We start from the raw sequence: 23,650 nt of genomic DNA, 5'->3' as shown, positions 1-23,650 counted from the left end.
TTTAGTTATTCAGTGTTCAGAGTTCGTTCTTTTCTCTACCACGTTGCAAGAGATGCATGGGTATTGTTTGTATCATGTTTTTGTATTTTGTAGATAAAGAAGCTTTTTCTATATTATGAATCCTGCTCAATTCTTTGAATATATGCTGGGTGATTCTCAAATAAACTAACAGGTTATGAGCCCAGATCCCACCCAGTGTTCTGCCCCAGCTACAGAACCCAAGAAATGTAGCACACACAAAACTCCGAACAACTCCGTTTACTACAAACACAGTCTTTTTCAAATGCAGGCTATTACTAAAAATGTCCTTAACAGCCTGCCAGAAATTCCAAAGATTAGATAAAGGCTTACAATAGTTGGCAATTAGCCCAGAAACCAGGTTTGCAAGAAAAATTCACTCTCAAATGCTCAGTGAACGACCAGATGAACACACGTTGTTTCTTGCAACGTTTGCCAGCTGCGTGCAAACTTAAATAGGCTAAGGGAGTGGCCAATTAGTCCCAAGCCTTACTCTCGAGGAGGCCTCCTCCTGAGTAACCACTCCTGCCTTTTGGCAGCTCTGCGTGCTCATGCATTGAGAAGAGGTTCCTCCACTTCACTCTCTTCACTTGAAGGAGCCTCTGGAGGATCTGAAGGCCCTGGCTGAATCTCTGCCTCTGGCACCACATCTTCTTCAGCCTCCTCGCTATCTGACTCAAGCGCCGGCTGCACAAGCTGCTGGCGCGACACCACACCAGCCTCCTCGTCGTCAGGATCAGCCACAATCCGCGCAGGCCGCTGGCGGGCAACAACACCCAGCCAGCCCATGCACAGTCAAATTGAAGAAAAAGGATTGAGGCTCAACATGGAACTGCATTCATGAGAGACTGCCTGTGTTATAAACACAAGGAAACAAGGCAGAGAAAGTTTGGAGGATGGCTGTTGATTTCAAGGAGAGCTCTCTGCCTCGATTGAGACAGAAGAATTATCTTATTTGGGCTGCAAAAATGGAATGCTTCCTGAAGGCTAAGGAGCTCTGAGATATCATCATTAATCCACCCCAGGGGCCATTAGCAGCTGCAGATCAATGGCGGCATAATAAGGCACTGGCTTACATCATTTTAAGTTTGAAAGATGAACAATTCTTAAATGTAACTGATTTAAAAATTGCAAAGAAGGTTTGGCTGAAATTGAAAAGTGTGCGTGTGAGTGCGTCAGCATGCAATATTGTGCAATTACTGAGACAATTGTACAGAGCCCGATTGCTGCCACAAGAGAGTGTAGAAAAGCATCTGCTGCAGACACTGTTTGTTGAATTAGAACAGCGTGGAATGCAAATTCCTGAATCTCAGAAAGTGCTGTTGGTATTAAATAGTCTTGATGAAATGTGGGACATTGTTTCAGCCATTTTTGAATGTAAACCAGAACAGGAATTACATATGGAAACCCTTAAAGCCTGTTTGATTTCTGAAGAACAAAACTACCATTTTAGAAGGAACCACGAGGAGAAATGCCTGAGGTGGAGGTCCAAGGAGCAGAGAGAGCAAAGCAACAGACTGGATGTCTGCAGAGATCAGAGCAACAGAAGAGATTGGATTATATCCCAGCAAAGAATTCCCAAGAAGAAAGAACAGAAAAAACAGAAATGTTTTATCTGTGGGGATAAAACTCATTTAAAGAAAGACTGTTTACAAGGAAGAAAACAAACAAATGGACAAGCAGCTGTTGCAAAATTTAGCTATTGTAATAGCAGAGACAAGTGGTTAATAGACAGTGGGGCTAGTCAAACAATTGTTAATAATTCTAAGTTGTTTTTCAGATTGGGTCCAGTTGGAGGAGATGCAGTAGCCTTAGCAAATGGCCAGAAGACTAAAGTCATAGGAAAAGGCAGGGTGCTGATTCCATGTCTGGAGGAAAAGTTTAATAATATATTATGTGTGCCTGAAATGGAGCATAATTTACTGAGTGTCTCCAGTCTAGACAACAAGGGTTTGAGATCACATTTGTAGATGGGAGATGTCTCATAAAAAGAAATGGGAATGTATGTGCACAGGGCATAAAACTGGATAATCTTTATGTGTTGCAGAGACAAAAGGTTCAATGTGCCCAAACATTTGGAAATGTGGCACAACATGATTCATGCATTCATCTCTTGCACAGAAAGCTTGGACATGCCAGTTTCAGAGTGTTGCGCAAGATGCAACAGTTTGGAGAAGGGTTAACCTTGAAAGGGTGTAAGACATACTTAGACTGTCCAGTATGTAAATCATAGAAGTCCCAGTAAGAAAGAATAGCACAAGGCAGACAACAAGAGTTCTAAAGCTGGTACATGCAGATTTGGTTGGGCCAATGTAAACCAGTTTGGGAGGAGCAAGGTATTTGCTTGGGTATTTGGTTGGGCCAATGTAAACCAGTTTGGGAGGAGCACTGGTCATTTTAGATGACTACAGCAGGTTTGGGTTCTGCTACTTGCTAAAGAGTAAAATAGAGGTGCTACAGAAATTTAAGCAATGGGTTAGCTTTGTAGAGAGCAGAAAAGATAACAGGTATGCCAGCTGGAAACTGAAAGAGGTTTAGAATTCATGTCAGCAAGCGGTTGGGACAGTTAGGAATAAGACATAGACACACTAATCCATACACAGCAGATGAGAATGGCATAGTTGAAAGATGGAATGGAGTCTTACAAACAATGAAAGATTCATTTCTAAAGGATTCTGGTCTGAACAGGTTGTATTGGCATGAAGCCATGTTGACTGCTAATTATTTGATCAACAGGCTGTGGAGTTCCTTTATTAATGATACTCCATATGCTGTGCTCTATGGGAGAAAGCCATCTTTGGCACATTTAAGGGTGTTTGAAAGCAATGCATGGGTGCATATTCCAAAGGCAATAAGGAGAAAAGGACAACCAAAACTAAAAAGTTCAGGTTTATGGGCTATGAGCCTGGCTCGAAGGGCTATTGCTTTAGTGATGGGAGCAGAAGGATAGTAATGTCCAGGTCTGCTAGCTTTGCAGAGCAAAATTGGAGCAGAACTGATGCCAATTTTAGGGATGATCCATTTAGTAATGGTGACTCACTTAGTGATGGTGTCAGCATTCAAGGAGGAGAAGCTGAAAAAGGACAAAAAAAAGAGTCAGGAGAAGATGATGACTGATATGAAACAAGAAAGGGTTGACACACAAGAGCAGTCAATGACACGCAGGTCAGAGCAATGGAACAAGGAGATTCCACCTGACAGGTATTCTGCTAGTAAAGTAAAGGTGTGTAAAGTGCGGTATGAGCCAAGCAACTATAAGGAAGTATTGGCACTCTCAAAGTCGAGCAAGTGAAGTGGAAAGAAGCTATGGACAAAGAAATGAAATCCATGAATGAACATAAAGTGTTCACACCTATGACTTTGCCATAAGGTTACAAAGCTATAGGATGTGAATGGGTATACAAAAAGAAAGTATTACCCAACAATGAAGTCCAATATAAGGCAAGATTAGTAGCAGAAGGTTTTTTGCAAAAGAAAAATGTGCACTATGATGAGGTGTTTGCACTAACAGTAAAAAGTGAAACTATAAGATTGGCACTAGAGTTAGAAGCAGCATGTGGCCATAAAATCGGCACCTTGATATAACCACAGCATTCCTCAATGCAGAATTAGAGGAAGAAATTTACATGCTTCAAGCACCAGGGTATGAAAGTAAAAAGGTTGACACTGTTTATAAACTGAACAAGGCTGAAGCAGTCAGCCAGAAAGTGGAACATCTGTTTAGATATGGCATTGAAGGGTCTTGGGTTCAAGAGTTGCAAGGCTGATGGTTGCATATATACTGCAAGGTTACACGGTGTGGATTGTCAATTATTAGCATTTGTGGATGATCTTTGCTTCATTGCAAAAGATCTGATACAGGTAAAAGAATTTGGTAATCAGTTGGAGAAAAAGTTTGAATTGAAAAATTTGGGTGAAATACAAACTATCTTGATGTAGAGATACAAAAAACTGAGAAAGGTGGTTACGTTCTCAGTCAAAGAAGGAAAATTGAACAGCTGTTGGAGAGATACAACATGAGTGATTGTAATTCTGTTCCAACACCTATGAGCACAGATTTTCACAACAATTTGGGTGAGGACAAAAATGAAACCTGTGATCAAGAGATATATCAGTCAGCAGTAGGGAGCTTGTTATATCTGTCACAGTGGTCCAGACCAGACACAGCTTGTGCAATAAGCATCTTAAGTTGCTTTACTGCTGCACCAATACAGTTACATTGGATGGGTGTAAAAAGAATTCTCAGGTATTTGAAGGGAACTGTGAATTTAGGTCTTCAAATACAGGTCTCTGAAGATTGAATGTTAAAATGTTATGTTCATAGTGATTATGCCAATGATGTGAAAACCAGAAAATCCAATTCTGGGATTGTGGTATTATTTGGAGGGGCTTTAATTGTATGGAAGTCCAGAAAACAAACTACTGTAGCCATTTCTACTGCGAAGGCAGAATTTATTGCTCTATTGGAACTTTGTTCAGAAGTAACTTGGTACGTAAAGCTGTTAAAAGAGTTAAACATAGAGGTTAATGAAGCTGTAACAGTGTTTGAAGATAATGCTACTTGTATTAAAATGGCAACAGGTGACAGAGTGAAAAATAGAAGCAAGCATGTGGACATTAAGTATTGTAATGTCAGAGAAGCTATCAAAAGTAAACTAATTCATTTGCTTCACTGTTCTTCAGAAGACAATCTAGCAGATGTAATGACCAAGCCATTGATTGGAGTGCACCATGGGAAGAATATTAAATTATTTGGTTTTATGTCTTTTCCAGTCATAAAGGGAGGAGTGTCAGTGTATAAAAAAAATTATGAACTGGAATAGCCATGGCAACGATTCAGCCAATGGGAACTGTTTTTTGATTGAGACACAGGCTCACATGATCAAGGCTCAACTTTGATTGATGGAGAGTGGTACAAGTGATTAAATGCTTAAATCGGTCAAGATTTGGGAAACTATGTGATGAAACATGAAAAATAAATTGATGGAAAGAGGACAACAATAGTACAAAGGAACACCCACTAAATTGCTAAAGAAGGGATATGTAACAGCTGAAAGTTTGAATAATGCAGAGGTTGTCAGTGACGAATTGCACTTTCTGCAACATGGAAAGATGTGGGGACAGGATGCCAATGTACAGGGATATTTACTGCCTTTTATCAGTATAAAAAATGGAAAGAGAGACAAGAAACTAAGGCAGAATACCAGCATATACCTCAAATCTACAAAACTGAGGTCAGGAAAGCTAACGCTGAGAATGAAGTAAGACTTGGAACAAATGTCAAATATAATAAAATAGTTTCTTTCAACATGGGAAAAACAAGAAAAATGTCAAGGAAACAATCGGTCCACTAATGGGAAGAATATGGCAAGGAAGTGATGGACAGCAGAGAAAAGGTAGAGCTGTTTTAATTCTTTCTCTGCATCTGTCTTCATGCAAAAGGAAAAAATAGCCCAACCTACCAAAAACAGAACCATAATGAACAGAGAAGTAATGCAAATTAAAATAGGCAAGAAAATGGTAAGAGAACACCTGATCATGCTAGAAAGTTCAATACACCAGGACCAGATGGATTACATCATCAATGTTAGTACCACTTTATAATGCCTTGGTAAGACCACAGTTGGAATTCTGCATCCAGTTGTTGTTACCACAATATAAAAAAGATGTTGAGACACTGGAAAGAGTGCAGAGAAGATCAACAAAGATGATTAAAGGCCTGGAGGCTAAACCATATGAAAAATGGTTGCAGGAATTGGGTATGTCTAGTCTAGTCAAAAAAAGGACTAGGAGGGACATGAATGTCAGGGCATTTATTAATCCCATGTTTGGCTCTGGGACTAATTACCCTGGTTTAAAGGAGGAGATGAATCGAGGCTTATTTCAAGTTGCACTATTCTGATAAAGAAACGCGAAGAAGGTTTCTAATAAAACTCATTTATTTGTTATAAAGAAAATAAAACACCTCACTAACTAAGAAAAGTTAATTGTTACATTTTTGAAAATAATTCGGGCCGGCTATCTTTCAGCCGGACCTTGCTGGAAAGAGAACAAAGGAAAAGTGTGTGAAGGAATGTGGGTGGATACGGAAACACGTAGCTTACTGATAAGAAGTTGGCAAAGCTACGGAGAGTCTGACAGTCCAGAAATAATGAGCTCAGCTGGTAAATAAAATAACGCAGTGACATTCCCCTTCTTTTGCCAGTTGAGCAAATATCAGTACATCATCAAATAAGGCACATCTTCTCACGCAGATACTCGTGTTGAGCTGCTGGAAGTGGTTTGTTGAGCATATCAGCAATTTGATCATGTGTAGATACATATTGCATTTTGACAAAACCTTTTTTCACTAAATGTTTTATGTTTTGATAACGGATGTCAATGTGTCTGGACCTAGAACCTGTGAAATGAGATTCAGAAATATAAACCACCGATTCATTGTCTTCCATCACGGTGATCGGTCGGATCGGGTGTGTCCAGATATCTGTGACTAAAGCATCAAACCAAGTTAGGGAATTACATGCATCTGAAACACAAGCATATTCAGCTTCAGTAGATGAACAAGAAACAAAATTCTGTTTACGCACTTGCCAATAAACAGGACATCCATTTAAGAACATCATATAACCTGAAGTACTTTTACGTGATTTCTTATCACTTGCCCAATCAGAATCTGCATAACAACATAATTCTGCATAATCAGTATGTGTTGGTTCTAACAATAACTTCATGTGTTTAGTGTATTTTAGGTATCTCAATAATTTCTTAATACATGTCCAGTGAAACTGTTTTGCCTTACCTACGTGTCGAGATAAGAGATTAACACTAAGTGCAATGTCGGGTCTGGTCCAACTACTAATGTACAATAGTGACCCTATGACTGAACGATAAAGTGTTTGATCCTCGAACTCAGGACTTTCTTCTTGTGTCAAGTTGTGAAAATCTGTTTGCATGGGTGTCTTTGTTGTGTTAGCATCTTTCATGTTGCAATGATGCAAAATTTGTTCAATTTTATCTTCTTGTGAAAGACTAAACCCCTTCTGTGTCTTTTCAATGTGAACACCTAAATAAGTGCTAATGTGACCTAATGATTTCAATGTAAAGTATTTCTGCAAAGCTTTGGCAAACATTTCATTCATTTGCTTATTTGGACCAATATAAACAATATCATCAACATAAACAAGAACTATCTCATATACATCGTTAGATCTTTTTGTGAACACGCACTCATCAGTTTCGGACTTAATAAAGCCCATTGAATTTAGTTTGTCAGTAAGACATAAGTACCACATTAAACCAGATTGTTTCAGACCATAGAGACTTTTGTTTAGGAACCAGGTATCCCCTTCTTGCTGTCGGAATCCTGGAGGACTTCTCACGTAGATCTCTTCGTCTAGGTCTGCATGTAGATAAGCCGTGTCAACATCAAACTGAAAAACTTCTAAACCAAGGATAGTTGCAGTTGCTAAAGCAATTTTTACACTCTCAGTTCTGACTGTCGGTGAGTAAGTATTTGTGTAGTCCTCAGGATAACGTTGAGCGAAACCCTGAGCTACAAGTCTGGCCTTGTACAGTGACTCACCATTTGGTTTCTTTTTGATTCTGTAGACCCATCGAGTGCCAATGACCTTTTTGTTTGCTGGAGGTTTTGCAGGTGTAAATACCTTAAGTTTCTTTAGACTGTCCATTTCAACCTGCATTGCATCATACCATTTGTCTTGCTCTGAATCAGGGAGCTGCTTGATTTGTGTGAAATTATCAGGTGGAAGTGTAACATTGCAAATCAAAGGCAAGGGTGCTTTTGTCAGTTGCCAAGAATATCGTTGTGGAGGGATCCCTTTTGTGGCCCTCTTGGAACATCTCGGAACAACTGTCCAGTCTTCTTCTGCTTCGTCCTCGTCCTCACTTTCGTCGCTAGCATCAGCATCCGCGGCTTGCGAAGACGGAACATCAAGTTGAGAAGAATCAGTGGAATCTTGATCATCAATCTGCGTGGCATCAGCAGTATCATCTCTGGTAAAATAAACTCCAGGATCATTGGAATGAATCCTGGACCAGTCAATATCTTCTTCAAAATTAGCAGATTGGGAAATCACAATTACATGTTTAGAGTCAATAAATTTGCTCCACTTTGAGTTATCATCAATACCCATAAATCTCAGTCTTTTTGCTGCTGGACCTCCTTTTCTTCTTTGAGCTAAGGGAATGTTCACCATAGCATATGAACCAAAAATATGGATGTTTTTAAGATCGGGCTTGTAGCCATACAACATGAAGAAAGGAGTCTGATTTGTTACACTGCTCCAAGTATGATTTACAATGTAATTTGCATACTTGATAGCTTCACCCCAGTATATCATATCAAGGTTGGCGTCTTCTAGGAGACAACGCATCATGGTTTGCAGTACCTCTCCGTTGTGAGCCGGTATGTCAGGGGGTGAAGTCTGATGAATAATTCCATTCTTACGCATCCAGTCCTCGAAACGCTGAGACATGAACTCGGCACCACGATCACTCTGGATTCTGGTGATGCGAACTTGGTGTTGGGTAGAAACAAGGGTTGCAAAGTCTTTAAAGATCTGAAAAGTCTCTGATTTTTCTTTCATAGGATATACATATCCATATCTAGAGTAATTATCAACAATTGTTAGAAAATATTTTCTACCACCAAATGATGGCGGGAAAGGACCAACTATGTCAATGTGAACCAAATCAAAAATGTGTGTTGACAGGCGTGTAGCGCGTTTGGGAATGGCTGCTGCTTTGGGTTTGGCCTTTTTACAGACAGCACAATCCAAAAACACCTTACACCCCTTTAGATCCAAACCTTTTGCGAACTCCGGCATCTTCCTAAGAACACGGAAACTGGCATGCCCCAATCTTCTATGCCATTTGTGAATACACCTGGAATGCAAAGGTTTACCTGTTAGTGAATTCTCAATATTAACATTTTTATGCGGAACCTCAGGCTTGCTCTGAGCAACCTGTTTACCAATTCTATTTTTGTTGGCTTTAGGAGCCTTTGGAATAGCAACAGGATCTCTCTCTGGAGCATCTCTCTCTGGGCCTGTGCTCTGCCTTTTTGGAGTTTGCATACTTGCCTGTGTTTGTGTTTTAGGCTTTGGCTTTAAGTAATAAACACCACCAATTAATATGGTTTCAGCAACAATATCTCCATCTTTAACTATGTAACTTGCTTTTTCAAGGTGGTGAACTTGGAACTTTAACATTCTAGACAAGTGAAACTGACTAAGCAAGTTACTGGTTGCTGTTGGTATGTAATAAACATCAGGAATGAATGCATCGAGCTCTTCAACATAAACAGTTCCTTTTCCTTTGACCTGACAAGGATGATTTGAAAAAGAGTAAAGTTCACGTAGCTCTGGTTCAGGCTCGTGCATCTCTGTGAAAAGTTCCTTTCTGTAGGTAACATGCAATGCTGCACCACTGTCCAAAGTCCACAGGAGTCGTCTGTCGTACTCTGATTGAGGTTGTGGATCATTGGTTAAAGCCAATGTGGCGAGTGGAGTTTGTGGATCACGCCGGGGACCACGACGACCTTGTCTTCCGCCTCTGCCTCTGCCTCTGGAATCTGTTCCTCTGGGCTGGTACGTGACGGGAGCTGGAACTCGTTGGGGACAATCCCGGGTGGCATGTCCCACACGATTGCAGGTGTAGCATCTTGGCATCCTTGGAGCATAGGTCCTTCCTCGGAAGGGGCGCCTAGCTGGAGCTCTTGATGCGGGTGGTCCTCTCAAGTGTGGTGTGGTCAGCATGAATGCCTCTTCTTCAATTAAAAGTCTACAGACATTGTCCACTGTGCGTTGAGCAATAGGGACTTGGTTAATTTTTGTAACAGCATCTTTCCATTCATAATTCAAAGAGTTAATAATGATGCTGATCATTTGAATATCTTCAATGTTATGGCCTCTTTCTCTCAATTCTGTTCTCAGACCTTTCAGTTTGGTCAAATGTCCTCCAATTTGTTCATCAGGTTTCAATCTCGAACCGTGGAGTTCAGACATGAGTAAACATGAAGATTCAATTGAGATAGGCCTGTAGCAATTTTCCAATTCAGCCCAAATTTGTCGGGCTGTTGTATTTGGTGGAAAAGTGACCTGCAGTTCAGTATCCATGGACATCAATAATGTTGTGCGAGCCCTTATCTCTAAATCTTGTATTGCAAAGTCCCATGGTTGTGCAGGAGGGTTAAAAACCATAAAATGAGTGCCTTCTCTAAGAAGCAATAGTGTAATCTCACTGACCCAGGCTTTGTAATTGTGTCCTGACATTTTTAGTTTTGACTCACCAGTTAGTGGAGAGACAGAAAATGCCTGGTGAGGAGCCTGCACTTGGTATGCTGGCTGTGCTGGCAGGAATGCCTGTGGTATTTGCTGTGCCTGTTGTGGACCTAAAAATGGTCTTGGTTGTGCCATTGGAGGTGGGCCAGGAGGTGGCCCTATTTGCACTTGTGGCTGGGGCACATATGCAGGCATTTGTAGCTGCTGTGGCTGATGCACTGGAATCTGCTGTATTCCAGTTGCCATTTGTGCTTGAGCTGCAATATTGGCATGACCTGCTGGAGATGCAATCATTTGCCTTTGCTGTGTTCCATCTAAAAGGACACCAACACCACCAGGGGGTGTTGGAGTTTGAGCCCGTGGAGACACTTGTGGCGTTTCAGCTTGAATCTCTGAGTGAGTTAGAGACAGGTTTGCCAGGGTCTGCTGTAGTAATTTAAAATGTTCATCTAAGCTCCTTTCTCTTTCAGCTTCCTGTAGTAAATTACTTTCGCCAGCAGATGGTGCTGCACCTTCGGGCAGCTCAGTTTCAAGAAATGATTGCGTGGCAGGTTTATATGTAACTTGATCAGGGAGACTTTCATGTGACGTATGCAGTGCCCTCTGTCTTAATTGGCCTGACACAGAATCCACCAGGGGGAGTGTCTTTGGCTCTGAGCAAGAAGACAAGATGGCCTCTTTTGAAAATCTTAAGTCACGGGATTCTTCCTTATCATGCTCAAGCATAAACAAATCTCTCTTAAATCAAGACAGTTCATTTTCATAATATTTTACATGCTCACGATAGGATTTGATGGCCATCTCACGCTGGGTGAGCTCAGGGCTTTGAGAAGAATAATGAATTACTTCTCTCTCTGCGTGGGGGTGAAAAAGCTTTGCCGTTTGTGGAAACTTTCTTGGCCTGGCACCAAGCACATCGTAATCTGTGGGCTCTGGTAGAATAGATTCATAGCATGCAAATTGAGAAGAAAAAGCTACCGACCTCAGTCGCAGTTCATTATCTTCAAAAGCAGCTGTTCTGATATCTGTCCTTTGATGTGTTTCCGAAAGCATTTTCAGATCTTCTTCACCCATGGCACCTTCTTGTTCCAATTGCGTAGCCGTAGCAAGAGGCTGGAATCTTGAGGGCGTTACTATCTCCTGTTCTTCTTCCAAAAAGGATAAAGCTCTATGCTTCATTTTTCCTTTTTTCTTCTTCTGTTTCGGCATCTTAGCAAAATAATTAGCGTACCTCAGTAGCTAAAAACTAATTGCCTATGCGCTCTTATCAGAAATAACAAAACAAGGAAAAAAGCCATAAATCAAACCATCCTCGTGCTACCAGAATGTCAGGGCATTTATTAATCCCATGTTTGGCTCTGGGACTAATTACCCTGGTTTAAAGGAGGAGATGAATCGAGGCTTATTCCAAGTTGCACTATTCTGATAAAGAAACGCGAAGAAGGTTTCTAATAAAACTCATTTATTTGTTATAAAGAAAATAAAACACCTCACTAACTAAGAAAAGTTAATTGTTACATTTTTGAAAATAATTCGGGCCGGCTATCTTTCAGCCGGACCTTGCTGGAAAGAGAACAAAGGAAAAGTGTGTGAAGGAATGTGGGTGGATACGGAAACACATAGCTTACTGATAAGAAGTTGGCAAAGCTACGGAGAGTCTGACAGTCCAGAAATAATGAGCTCAGCTGGTAAATAAAATAACGCAGTGACAATGATAGCAGTATTCCAGTATTTCAGAGCTGCCAACAAGAAGAGGGGGGGGTCCAACCCATTTTCCAAAGCACCAGAAGGGAAGACAAGAAACAATGGATGGAAACTATCAAGAAGAGAAGCAACCTGGAACTAAGGAGAAACTTCCTAACTGTGAGAACAATTAACCATTGGAACAGATTGCCTTCAAAAGCTGTGGGTGCTCAATCACTGGAGGTTTTAAAGAAGAGATTAGACAACCATCTGTCTGAAATGGTATGGGCCACCTGCTTGAGTAGTGGGTTGGACTAGAAGACCTCCAAGGTCCCTTCCAACTCTGCTTTTCAGTTAGTTTTCAAGTATGACCAGTAAGAGCCGAGGTGGTGCAATGGTTAGAGTGCAGTACTGCAGCTACTTCAGCTGATTGCTAGTTCATCAGATCAGCGGATCAAATCTCACCGGCTCAAGGTTGACTCAGCCTTCCATCCTTCCGAGGTGGGTAAAATGAGGACCCAGATTGTTGGGGGCAATAGGCTATTTAGGATACTGTCTTTGGTGTAAGCCACCCAATATGACCAGTATATTTAGAATAAGCAATTAATTTCAAAGAGATGGTCATAAACATGACTACCAGGCACATTTTCCTAGAGTAATTTGAAAGTAATTATCAGATCTGGCCCAGCTTCATCCCTTGGGAAAGAAACACTCTTGACTCAATTGATAGTGAAAAGATTACTTTTACTAAAAGCCAAGTGGTTATAATAAGCAGAGCCAGAACTAAGAGTTTGCATGTGAATATTCCCTAGTTAACAGACAGACAGTAACATGGAAGGTGATCTTAGGCCTGTCTCTCTCTCTCTCTGATGCCTAGGAAGGAGGCGAAGGCAAACCTATTCCAAAAACGTTTTCAAGAAAACTGTAAGGACTAGTCTGGGCAGTTGACAGGAGCAAAAAACTGATTCAAAGCCCACCTCCCCCCAAATGGGACAAGACTGTTATGTATAAATGCTCACCATTAACCATTCCAGGTATGATAGGGGTTAACTCTACATCCACCTAGATCCTCCCCTGACCCCCTCCTTACCTCAGCTCCGCCTCCCAGGTACTTAAGACATGGTCCAGGAGTCCAGAGGTCACTTCCAGCCAAATACCTGTAATAGAAACATTGATCAATAAAGAACATTGGTTCACTGCATCCTGTGTTTGGAGTTATTGGGTTAGATCCTAGAAACAAGTCACAGATTGGTAGCAGAGGATGGTTTACCCACAACTCACAGAGATGGCAGAATCAAGAACCCAGACAGAGGCAGAGAGAAGAATGGCCACCAGAGCCTACATCAAGCAGATGAAAGAACTGCAGGCTCTCGAAGGTGCCACAGCAAGGACCACCACAACTGAAGGTGATGAAGACTACAACCCGAGTCCACAACCCAGGGACGAAGGGCCAAGAGAAGAAACCTACTACTGCGAAAGGGCAGAGCCACCAAGCAACAAAGAATTCCGATCCACCATCCTGGAGATGATGGAAGCGACTGCCAGCAAAGAAGAGCTCATTGCGAAACTCCAAAGCCTACTTGAAAGCAATGGAGCAGCGATGAGCATCCAGCAACAGAGAGAAGAAATCCTCAGCCCGGCAAGAGGAAGATATCCCCAAACTGAAGCCCTGGACGTGGAGGATTTCATTTCCGCGCCATACTCTTGGCGGCCATCTTGGAATGGCCAACAGCCAATGGGAAGCCGAGATTCAAATTGAATGGCGGGAAACAACAAGAACCCCAACCACACTGGAGAAGACCCCCAAAACAACACCCAAGCAAGATCACAAGCCTGCGGGGCTCACCCATCGAGCCCGAAGCAGACAAAACGATCGAAAACCTGGCTGCAGCACTCGGCTCAGCACTCAAGCCCCCAGAAGCCAGGAAGAAACAAACCGATGCTCAGCACCCCCAAAAGAGCAGCAGGGTAGCCACCGGAACCCTTGCAGCACAACAGCAGACACCACGCGGGACAATGCACCCCAAAAACTACATCCAAGACCTGGCCGCCTGCAGGACTGAATACCCGCAGGATTCGCACTCGCCACCCGCCGCACCAACTTCCCTAGGCCGTGGAATGAGAAGAAGAAACAACGACTCACCAACCATGTGGCCTCCACCAGGCTTCCTGACCCATCCGGAGGTTCTCCAGCGTCGCCCAGGATCTGCCGCCACCGCTGCCGCTGCCGCCGCACCGCCAAATCCGGGAGATCCTTGATTTACGACCACCGCCGCCGCCGCCGTCTCCAGGGATCCTCGACCTGCGACCATCTCGCCTCCTCGCCTTCTTCCAGTCTTCGCCCAAGATGCAGGGGCCCAGCCATGGCATCCGACGTCCAGGGAGGGCTACGGGCCTGCCAGGAGTGAGCCCAGTCCCCCACCAGCAGGCCTAGGCCTAGGCCTGAGAGCAGCAACAAGGAGCTCCTCACCAGACGACCTCCGGCGCGAAATGAGCCTCGCGCATGCCCAGTCGCCACCTACAGGAAGAGAAAGGAACATAGAGATAAGTACAAAGAACATAGAGATAAGTCAGTTCAGACTGGCAACAAGCATTCCCCCAGCATATTGCGAGTTCACTCACATAAAGAACCATGGACAGCACCAGACTGTAAGTAACATAACTTTTACTGCTGACAATCACAAATTGAAATTAGATGGGTCCAATCTTTTGGAGTGGAACCACCAACTACAAATTGTTTTTCTAAAGGAAAATATGTTGTACTTATTTGATGACCCACCCAAGAAGCCATGGACTTTTGAAATTGACTGTTTGCACCACAGGGCTTACTATCTATTAATGTCTAGCTTGTCACCTAGCATTTACCCCAGTCTTGGCCGCCACTTAACCGTGGCAGAGATATTACAAAAAATATTTAATTTGTTTTACAGTAAGAGTGCAGCCACTACAACCAAAATATCCAGGGAATTTTACTCAGCCAGGCATAAGGCAGGGACACCCATGGGGGAGCATATACTCAAGCTAAACGCCACTGGGGCAGAACTCATACAAAGGGGGGAAACCATTTCTGATGATAGTATGAAAAGCATCGTCATAAACTCTCTAGACCCCAGTTGGGAGAACTTTATCATGCAACTGGATAGTCTCAACATAGAGCACCTCTCTTTAGAGACATTATCCAACAGGCTGATAGCGGAGGACAGCCTGAGAAGGGAACACTCATCAAGCCGCAGGGAGAGCAGGCCAATAAAAAGGGTAGACTTCCAGACCAGGGACCAAGATAGACCAGAATATTTTAACTGTGGGTCTAGGAATCACTATAGGAGAGATTGCCCCAGAAACCAGAGGGACAGGGACCACAGCTACCGTAGGGAAAGGCAAGGCCGCAAATCAGGTTACTCAGACAGGCGCTCCCCAGAAAGCAGGTTCAGGCGCAGGGACTCACCCAACCCCAGGGACAGGAGAGGATATAGGGATAGCTCCAGGGATAGTCAGACTGGGTCACTATACGAACTTAGAGACCACCAACACCCACATACCCAGGCAAAAGGAAGGAACACATGGCTCATTGACTCAGGAGCCACCAACCACACCACCAACAATAGAGACATTCACACCTAAGGAATACCACATCAATGTAGCCAACCAGAACAAGGTATTGGTGAAAGGAGAAGGGAGCGCACACATAGATGGAATAGGGAAGATAGAGGGGGTACTATTCATCCCAGAAATACCCCACAATATATTAGCAACACTCAAACTAAGTAAAGACTTGGGCATTGAGACAACCTTCAGGGAAGGGAAAGCATACATGACCAAAGGAAAGAGAAGCATAGGAAAGATCATCATAGAAGGGGGACTCACCTACTTAGTACCCCAAGAACACATAAACACTAACTCAGGAAGTAACGAGAAAGAGACAAGTACGCCCACAGAAAATAGAGGGGTGAAGGAGAACACACTGCAGGAGGCAAACCCACCACAGACACAACACACAGAGAGAAACCACACATTGGCAAACCCATTCATGATGGGTGTGCCCACTTACTACACAGAAAATTAGGCCACACTAGTTTCCCAACGGTACAAAAGATGAATGAATGCTCAAATGGCTTGCCATTAAAGAACTGTAAAAATTATTTGGAGTGTTCTGTGTGTAAATGTTCGAAAATCAAAACCAAACCAAGGCCCAAGAAGGCCTCCCGCACCACCAACTCAATATTCCAATTAGTTCACATGGATGTGGTAGGACCCATGAGACCCTCTATTAAATACAAGAAGAGGTTCTTCCTAACCATAGTCGATGACTATAGCCGTTACAGATTTGTATACACCCTCAACCACAAAAGTGAGGTGTTCCAAAAATTTAAAGAGTTCTACAAGAGGGTAGAAACTCAACATAACGTAAAAATAAAACAAATCATGACAGATAGGGGCTCAGAGTTCCTATCAAGGGACTTCTCCCATTGGACAAAGAAGCACGGGATACTACACTTCTCCTCTTCGCCATTTTTGCCATTCCAGAACGGAGTGTCAGAACGCAGGAACGGCGTATTACAAACAATGGTAAGGTGTGTCTTAGAAGACGCCGGACTAGGGCAACACTTCTGGGCAGAAGCACTCACATATTCAAACTACACAGTGAACAGAATATGGTCAAGTGTAGTGAACAAAACTCCCTACAAGGTCATGTACAATAGGAAGCCTCAGATAGCCCACCTGCACATATTTGGGGTAACTGCAGATGTGCACATACCCAAACAGTTAAGGAGAAAAGGGGACAAAGTGTCAAGGAGACTAAGATTCATGGGGTATGAGTCCGGAACCAAAGGTTACAGGTTCATTTTTTTTAAAATTTGATTTATATGCCGCCCTTCTCCGAAGACTCAGGGCGGCTTACAATGTGCTCAGCAATAGCCTTCATCCTTTTGTATATTTATACAAAGTCAGCTTATTGCCCCCACAAACTGGGTCCTCATTTCACCTACCTTAGAAAGGATGGAAGGCTGAGTCAACCTTGAGCCTTGGCGAGATTCGAACCCTGCAGTAATTGCAGGCAGCTGGTCTTAATAACCAGCTTAATAACAGGGTGCCTTAAACCCCTGTACTACCAAGGCTCATTGGCAAAGACAACAGATTTGTTGTGTCCAGATCAGCTGTGTTCCACGAGAACACAAACTGGTCAAGAATACATCTCAATGAGGTACTGCCCGGGCAAGGAACTGATGACAATGCTAGAGCCAATAACAAACCAGACACAACCAAAAGCGAGACACACGAGAAACAAAAACCCAAACACAAAAGGATAAACACCAAAGAATGGAAAGAGAACCACCCCATCCTAAAGGTAAAAGTAGATGCACTCACTGAGAGGGAGGCCCAACACATGCACGACTCAGAAACAATACCCAGCAGGCCCATAAGACACAACAGAAACAAATTACCTAAGAAATTCGACGATTACATACTCTCAATACACACAGGCACCACAACACCCAACTCCTACGAGGACATCCTTAAGTTACCACGAGAGGAAAGGGATAGATGGGAGGAGGCCATAGATAAGGAGATGAACAGCCTGAGGGAGTTGAACGTGTATACCCCATCCAGAGTGCCAGAGAACAAAGTAGCCATTGGGACTAAATGGGTTTTCAAGGTCAAAGAGCTAGAGGACAATAAGAAACTGTACAAAGCTAGGCTAGTAGCACAAGGGTTTGCCCAGAGATACCCGGAGGACTACACTGACACGTACTCACCCACGGTCAGGGCAGAGAGTGTAAAAAGCGCTCTAGTAATAGCCACAATCCTAGGGTTAGAAGTCTACCAGTTTGACGTGCAGACAGCCTACCTCCACGCGAAGCTAGATAAGGAGATCTTTGTCAGGGCACCCCCAGGGAGAAACACACAAGGGGAGGACACGTGGTTGCTGAACAAAACTCTGTATGGGTTGAAACAGTCCGGTAAGAGGTGGTACGAGTGCCTAGCGAAGATCCTTAAGGACATGGGGTTCACAGCCACCTCCACCGACCTATGTTTTTTCACCAAGGGAGAGGGCACATCCATAGAGTATGTACTCATCTATGTAGATGGCATTTTATACTGTGGCCAGCATAAACAAAATTGTGACGAATTTGCCAACCAGTTGGGGAAGCATTTTGCATTAAAGACTCTGGGAAAGGTGAACAAATACCTGGGTATCCAGATTGATAGAACTCAGAAGGATTCAAGATCTCTCAAAAGGAGAAAATACTGGACCTGTTAATTAAATGCAACATGAAGGAAGCCAAGCCATGTGACACGCCAATACACATTGACTTCCTGAAACACATGAATGAGGAAAGCGAGACCTTCAAGGACAATACCCTCTATAGGTCTGTTGTTGGGTCACTACTGTATATAGCTAATTGGACTAGACCAGACATCCTCCTGGCTGTCAACCTGCTATCCAGACATGTCAGCGATCCAAAGATGTATCACTGGGAGGGGGTAAAACGTGTGCTCAGATATCTAAAACACAGCATGTCTGAACCTAGAACCAGAGATGTCCAAAGAACCCATACTAACCTCCTATGCAGACGCTGACTGGGCAGGCGACACAAAAAGTAGAAAGAGCACATCCGGCTACGTATTCCTCATTAACGGCTGCCCAGTACACTGGTACACAGGAAAACAAAACCTGGTAGCCACCTCCACAGCTGAGGTAGAATACATCTGCCTCTCCAAAGCAGCCAATAACCTGACCTGGTTTGACGATCTACTTACCAGCATATGGACCGAACCGGCCTACCCAATAGTAATACATGAGGACAACAAGGCAGCCATAGATATGTCCATGGCGGAAGCAGTAGGCCAAAGGTCCAGACATATAGACATTAAGCACAAGCATGTCAGAGAATTAACGAACATTGGTTTTATTAAGGCTGTGCACTGTGAGACCGCCGAGCAAGCCTCAGACATCCTGAAGAAACCTCTACCCTGCAAACAACATGCTTACCTTACGTCTAAATTAGGGGTACAGGTACAAAACACACAAGCAGGTCCAACTGTTGGGCATTTAGAGGGGGATTTGTTATGTATAAATGCCCACCATTAACCATTCCAGGTATGATAAGGGTTAACTCTACATCCACCTAGATCCTCCCCTGACCCCCTCCTTACCTCAGCTCCGCCTCCCAGGTACTTAAGACATGGACCAGGAGTCCAGAGGTCACTTCCAGCCAAATACCTGTAATAGAAACATTGATCAATAAAGAGCATTGGTTCACTGCATCCTGTGTTTGAAGTTATTGGGTAAGATCCTAGAAACAAGTCACAAAGACGCAGCAGTAAAAAAAATGTGGAAGGATGTTGTCACTGTAATCCAAACTGAATGCGTTGAAAGATGTTGCCAAAGTGCCTCAAAGCAGAAATGATTTCCTTACACAGGGTTAAACTTGATATCCATGGGCACACAACAGAAGCCACCTAAAGAATCACTGGATATGCCCATAGTCATTCAGAACTCAACTGTGAAAGGACTGGATTACAACCTTTATCAATAACTTTGAAATTTTTGTGTGCAGATTGTCACTCTGTTTCTTTTTCTATATGATTAAACAGTTAAGGAGATATTCTGCTTGGTAGGCTAGCTAGTGGATAGATAAAAATGTATTCAATGTGATTACGGAGTCTAAACCATGCAAATACAATTTTTGCCTAGTTTACCACATGGTGGCGATATTAACAAAGAATTTAGTTCTGTTCTGCTTGCTCAGAATCAGGGCAGACAGTAATACAAGATTGAACAAAAGGAATTTGACTCTTTGGCAGCGAAACGTTTGCAGATTATAAAATGACAAAAGACTGAACAATTAACTATGATTTGAACAATTAAATCAAAAAGGAAGGAAAGAAAGACTGAATTTTGAGGCAGAATTTGAGCCTACAAGGAAGAGACTGGAGTCATGGAGAATTGCTTTTGGAAAAGGCAAGGTCTGTATGTCATTCTCTCTTTCTCATTCCTTAGAGTAATGTGTGCTTCAATTCGCTTTTCTGTCCCTGAAGAAAAGAAAAAGGGGTTTCTGGTGGCTAATGTCATCAAGGAAATGAAACTGAAAACAGGAGAGCTCTCCACACGCAAAGCACATTTAGTTGCTGAGGGCATTCAGGAATACTTCCACCTTGATATTCATACTGGGAATCTGTTGATTAATGATAAAATAGACAGAGAAGCTTTATGTGGCCAGAATGATCCTTGTCTACTTCTTTCTCAGCTTGTCTTGGAAAACCCCTTAGATATCTTTAATATTGAAATCAAGATAGAAGATGTGAATGACAATGTACCCAAATTTTGGAAAAACGAAGTTAAGGTGGACATTCCTGAAAATATTCCAATAAATATGATATTTCCCTTAGAATTGGCTCAGGATGATGACTTGGGAGAAAATAGCATCCAAAATTATACTCTTAGTCCCAATGAGCATTTTCAGCTTCAAATACATAAGAATGAAGACGGAAATGACAATATATACCTTGTTTTGAAGAAAACATTAGATAGGGAGAGGATGCCAGACCTTGGATTGATTCTAATGGCTATTGATGGAGGAGTTCCAAAGAAAACCGGCACAGTTCAAATTAATATTAATGTTCTGGATAATAATGATAACTTTCCTCTGTTTAGTAAGTCTGAATATAAGGCAAGAATAAAGGAGAATCTCCCTAAGGGCACTCTTGTGATTAAGGTGGAAGCTACAGATCTGGATTTGGGTTCAAATGCACAGATACTCTACTCATTCCATCAAGTGCCTGAAAGAATAAACAATTTGTTTTATTTAAATGAAATTACTGGTGATATAACTGTTTGGGGACAGATTGATTATGAAAAAGAAAAGAGTTATAGCATGAGCATCAGAGCAACAGATGGAGGGGGTCTTCCAGGGCAGTGCAAGATATTGATAGAGGTTGAAGATGAGAATGACAACCCCCCAGAAGTGTCCATCATATCTCTGACCAATGCTTTAAAGGAGGACTCTCCGCCAGACACAATGGTGGCCCTCTTCAGTGTGAGAGACCAAGACTCTGGAGACAACAGCAAAACGGTCTGCTCCGTGCAGATGAATCTCCCTTTTGTGCTGAAAGCCACCATGAACAACTTTTATCAACTTGTGCTCCAAAGTCCCCTAGACAGAGAGACGGTCACTGAATACAACATCACCATCACTGCCATTGACTGGGGATCTCCTAGGCTCACTTCAACAAGACTGATTAATGTTCAGATCTCCGATGTCAATGATAACTCTCCCCTTTTTGAAAAGTCTTCATATGACATGCAGATCAGGGAGAATAATATTCCAGGCTTCCTCATTGGCTCAGTCCACGCTCTGGATCTAGACACAACGCTGAATGCTAAAGTGAATTACTTAGTTGTGCCTGGGAAGGGTGATGGCCTGGTGACCCCTTACATCTCAGTTAACTCTGAAACTGGAAACATGTATGCCCTCCGATCCCTGGACTATGAACAGATAAGAGGCTTCAGAGTTACTGTGAGGGCATGTGATGGAGGTTCTCCTTCCTTGAGCTCAGAAGTGATTGTCCGAATCCACATCATAGATGAGAATGACAACGCTCCCTTCTTCCTGTATCCCCTCCAGAACAACACATCCCCATGCAATGAGCTGCTTCCCAAGTCAGCCAAGGCCGGCTATCTGGTCACCAAAGTGGTTGCAGTGGACACAGATTCTGGCCAAAACTCTTGGCTTTCCTATGAATTGCTGAAGGCCACGGATCCAGCCCTTTTCAGCATAGGAGTACAGAATGGGGAAGTGAAAACGAGGAGAGCCCTGAATGAGCGAGACATAAACAAGCAGAGGCTGGTGATACTGGTCAGAGACAACGGTCTCCCTCCACAGACCAGCACGGCATTGCTTAATGTTCTTCTTGTGGATGGCTTTTCGGATCCCTTCCTAAGGAGGGTGGATGTCAGTGTGCAAGAACCGGAAGAAGATAAAACTTTGACCAAGTATTTGGTGATCTGCTTGGCTGCAGTCTCCTTTGTGTTCCTGGTCTGTATTGTTGTGTTTATTGTGGTCAAAATCCTCAAGAAGGACCCCCAAAGCCAATTTCCTGCTACTCATCCTCACTTCCCACCTGCCAGTGCTGATACACAAGAGAACTGTGCTGATTCACAGAATGGGTCGCTTTCCAGGACTTACCGTTATGATGTCTGTTTGACTGGTGGATCCTTAAGTAGCGAGTTCCGATTTCTCAGGCCCCTCTTTCCGGTCTTTTCGGTGGGAGATGTTAACGTCCCAGGGAACAATAGTATTTCTGCAGGTATCCAAGATACTTCTGAGCAGGTTGCAGTTAATGGCGCAAAGAAAGAGGTGAGGAAAACATGCAATTAATTTAGCCTCTTCCTATTCATTCTCCCTCTATTCTTTTTGCTCTATCAGTTATTCTTGAACTACATGCTGGTTATTTATTAAAGAAACAAGTAATTTTACTTTAATTTTAGTTGAGAACATAGATCGCATGATTTATGAATGCATTGCTTAGTGGCAGAAATTCTAGTCCCAACTGCTGTCATATCTTAAGGATTCTCTACACATTGATTTACACTTTATGCATAAGCCAGACATAATTATACCTAAGATAATTTCTGATTCGTGTATTTCAGGAAATAAGTCACTGTCCTAGCATGGCCTAGTAAAGCAGGCCATCACTTAATCCATAACAGTTGTTTGGGAACAGTAAATTATATGAATCTTAAAGATTTGTACCAAGCCTGACTGGCAGCCAGACACAATGTTTCAGCTTCTTATGCCAGTCTAGGGGTATTTTACTTGCAAAGTAAGCAATATAAATTTAATCTGAGTCACAGGAATGTTATAAATTACAGCATAGATCATAGTGTTCCAAAAATCCTCCTAAAAGGAGCAACATTGAAAATCTGGAGTTAAAGTTTCTATTACAGTTCCCTACAAGAGCATTTTTCTCCTACTATAATTATTTTTTATTCCTGTCTTCTAGAATTTTTGAGAAATGATTGACTTTTATAAAAATAAATACTCTGGAGTATTTCCCCATTTAGAGATTGTCAAAGCAATTTACCAACTGGAATTCAAAGATTCTATTGCCAATATTGAATTTAGGGAACTTGTATGATGATCTGACAGTATAGCAACTTAAATTATCTTTCTTTTAAAAATGTTGTTTTAATTTCTTCATATTTTCCTATCACAAGGGATATCTGAAATACTGTATGTTTTCAAAAACATATATCAACTGATCAAAGATGTTCTCATTTATTCTCTTATTCCATGTTTAGGTGGATTCACTTTTAATACTGATCCAAGAGGAGGGAAGGAGAGAGGGGGGGAGGAGGGGGGGAGAGAGATAGAAATATATATACATATTATATAATATGATAAAGAATATCAGTATTTTGGAGCAATTAATGTTCTGAACAATTTATTATAATTTAAAAAGTTGAAAATACTGAACAATATTTTTACTAAAAAATGTATTCAAGAGTTTTTCTGATAGTCAAGATAGACACACCTACCCACCCATCCAAGCATTCAAGAAACATATCTGATATTTAATATTATTTGCCTTATTTCTCTAAAGCAGTGTTCCCCGAACTTGACCCTTTGAAGATGTATGGACTT

The 23,650-nt window shown here is 42.4% G+C and overlaps 2 protein-coding genes across 5 annotated transcripts in view; both read left to right on the top strand.

Annotated features, from left to right (window-relative positions):
• The window catches only part of LOC117662494 (protocadherin beta-16-like), a 248,720-nt gene that overhangs the window by 100,917 nt on the left and 124,153 nt on the right, over positions 1-23,650 (top strand). The gene's annotated exons all lie outside the window — the stretch shown is intronic.
• Positions 15,050-23,623, top strand: LOC148114797 (protocadherin beta-16-like). The gene has a single exon (XM_087890201.1). The coding sequence runs from the start codon at positions 19,946-19,948 to the stop codon at positions 22,382-22,384; it is 2,439 nt and encodes an 812-aa protein (XP_087746327.1). The 5' UTR covers positions 15,050-19,945; the 3' UTR covers positions 22,385-23,623.

The sequence above is a fragment of the Pantherophis guttatus genome, chromosome 3 (assembly GCF_059756535.1).
Source record: "Pantherophis guttatus breed Tessera chromosome 3, ASM5975653v1, whole genome shotgun sequence".
NCBI classification, from domain to species: Eukaryota; Metazoa; Chordata; class Lepidosauria; order Squamata; family Colubridae; genus Pantherophis; species Pantherophis guttatus.
This window is presented reverse-complemented; position numbering and strand designations above follow the sequence as displayed.

Bases quoted from the DNA above. Each gene is read 5' to 3' on its own strand.
- LOC148114797 (XM_087890201.1), top strand. From the start codon at position 19,946: ATGGAGAATTGCTTTTGGAAAAGGCAAGGTCTGTATGTCATTCTCTCT.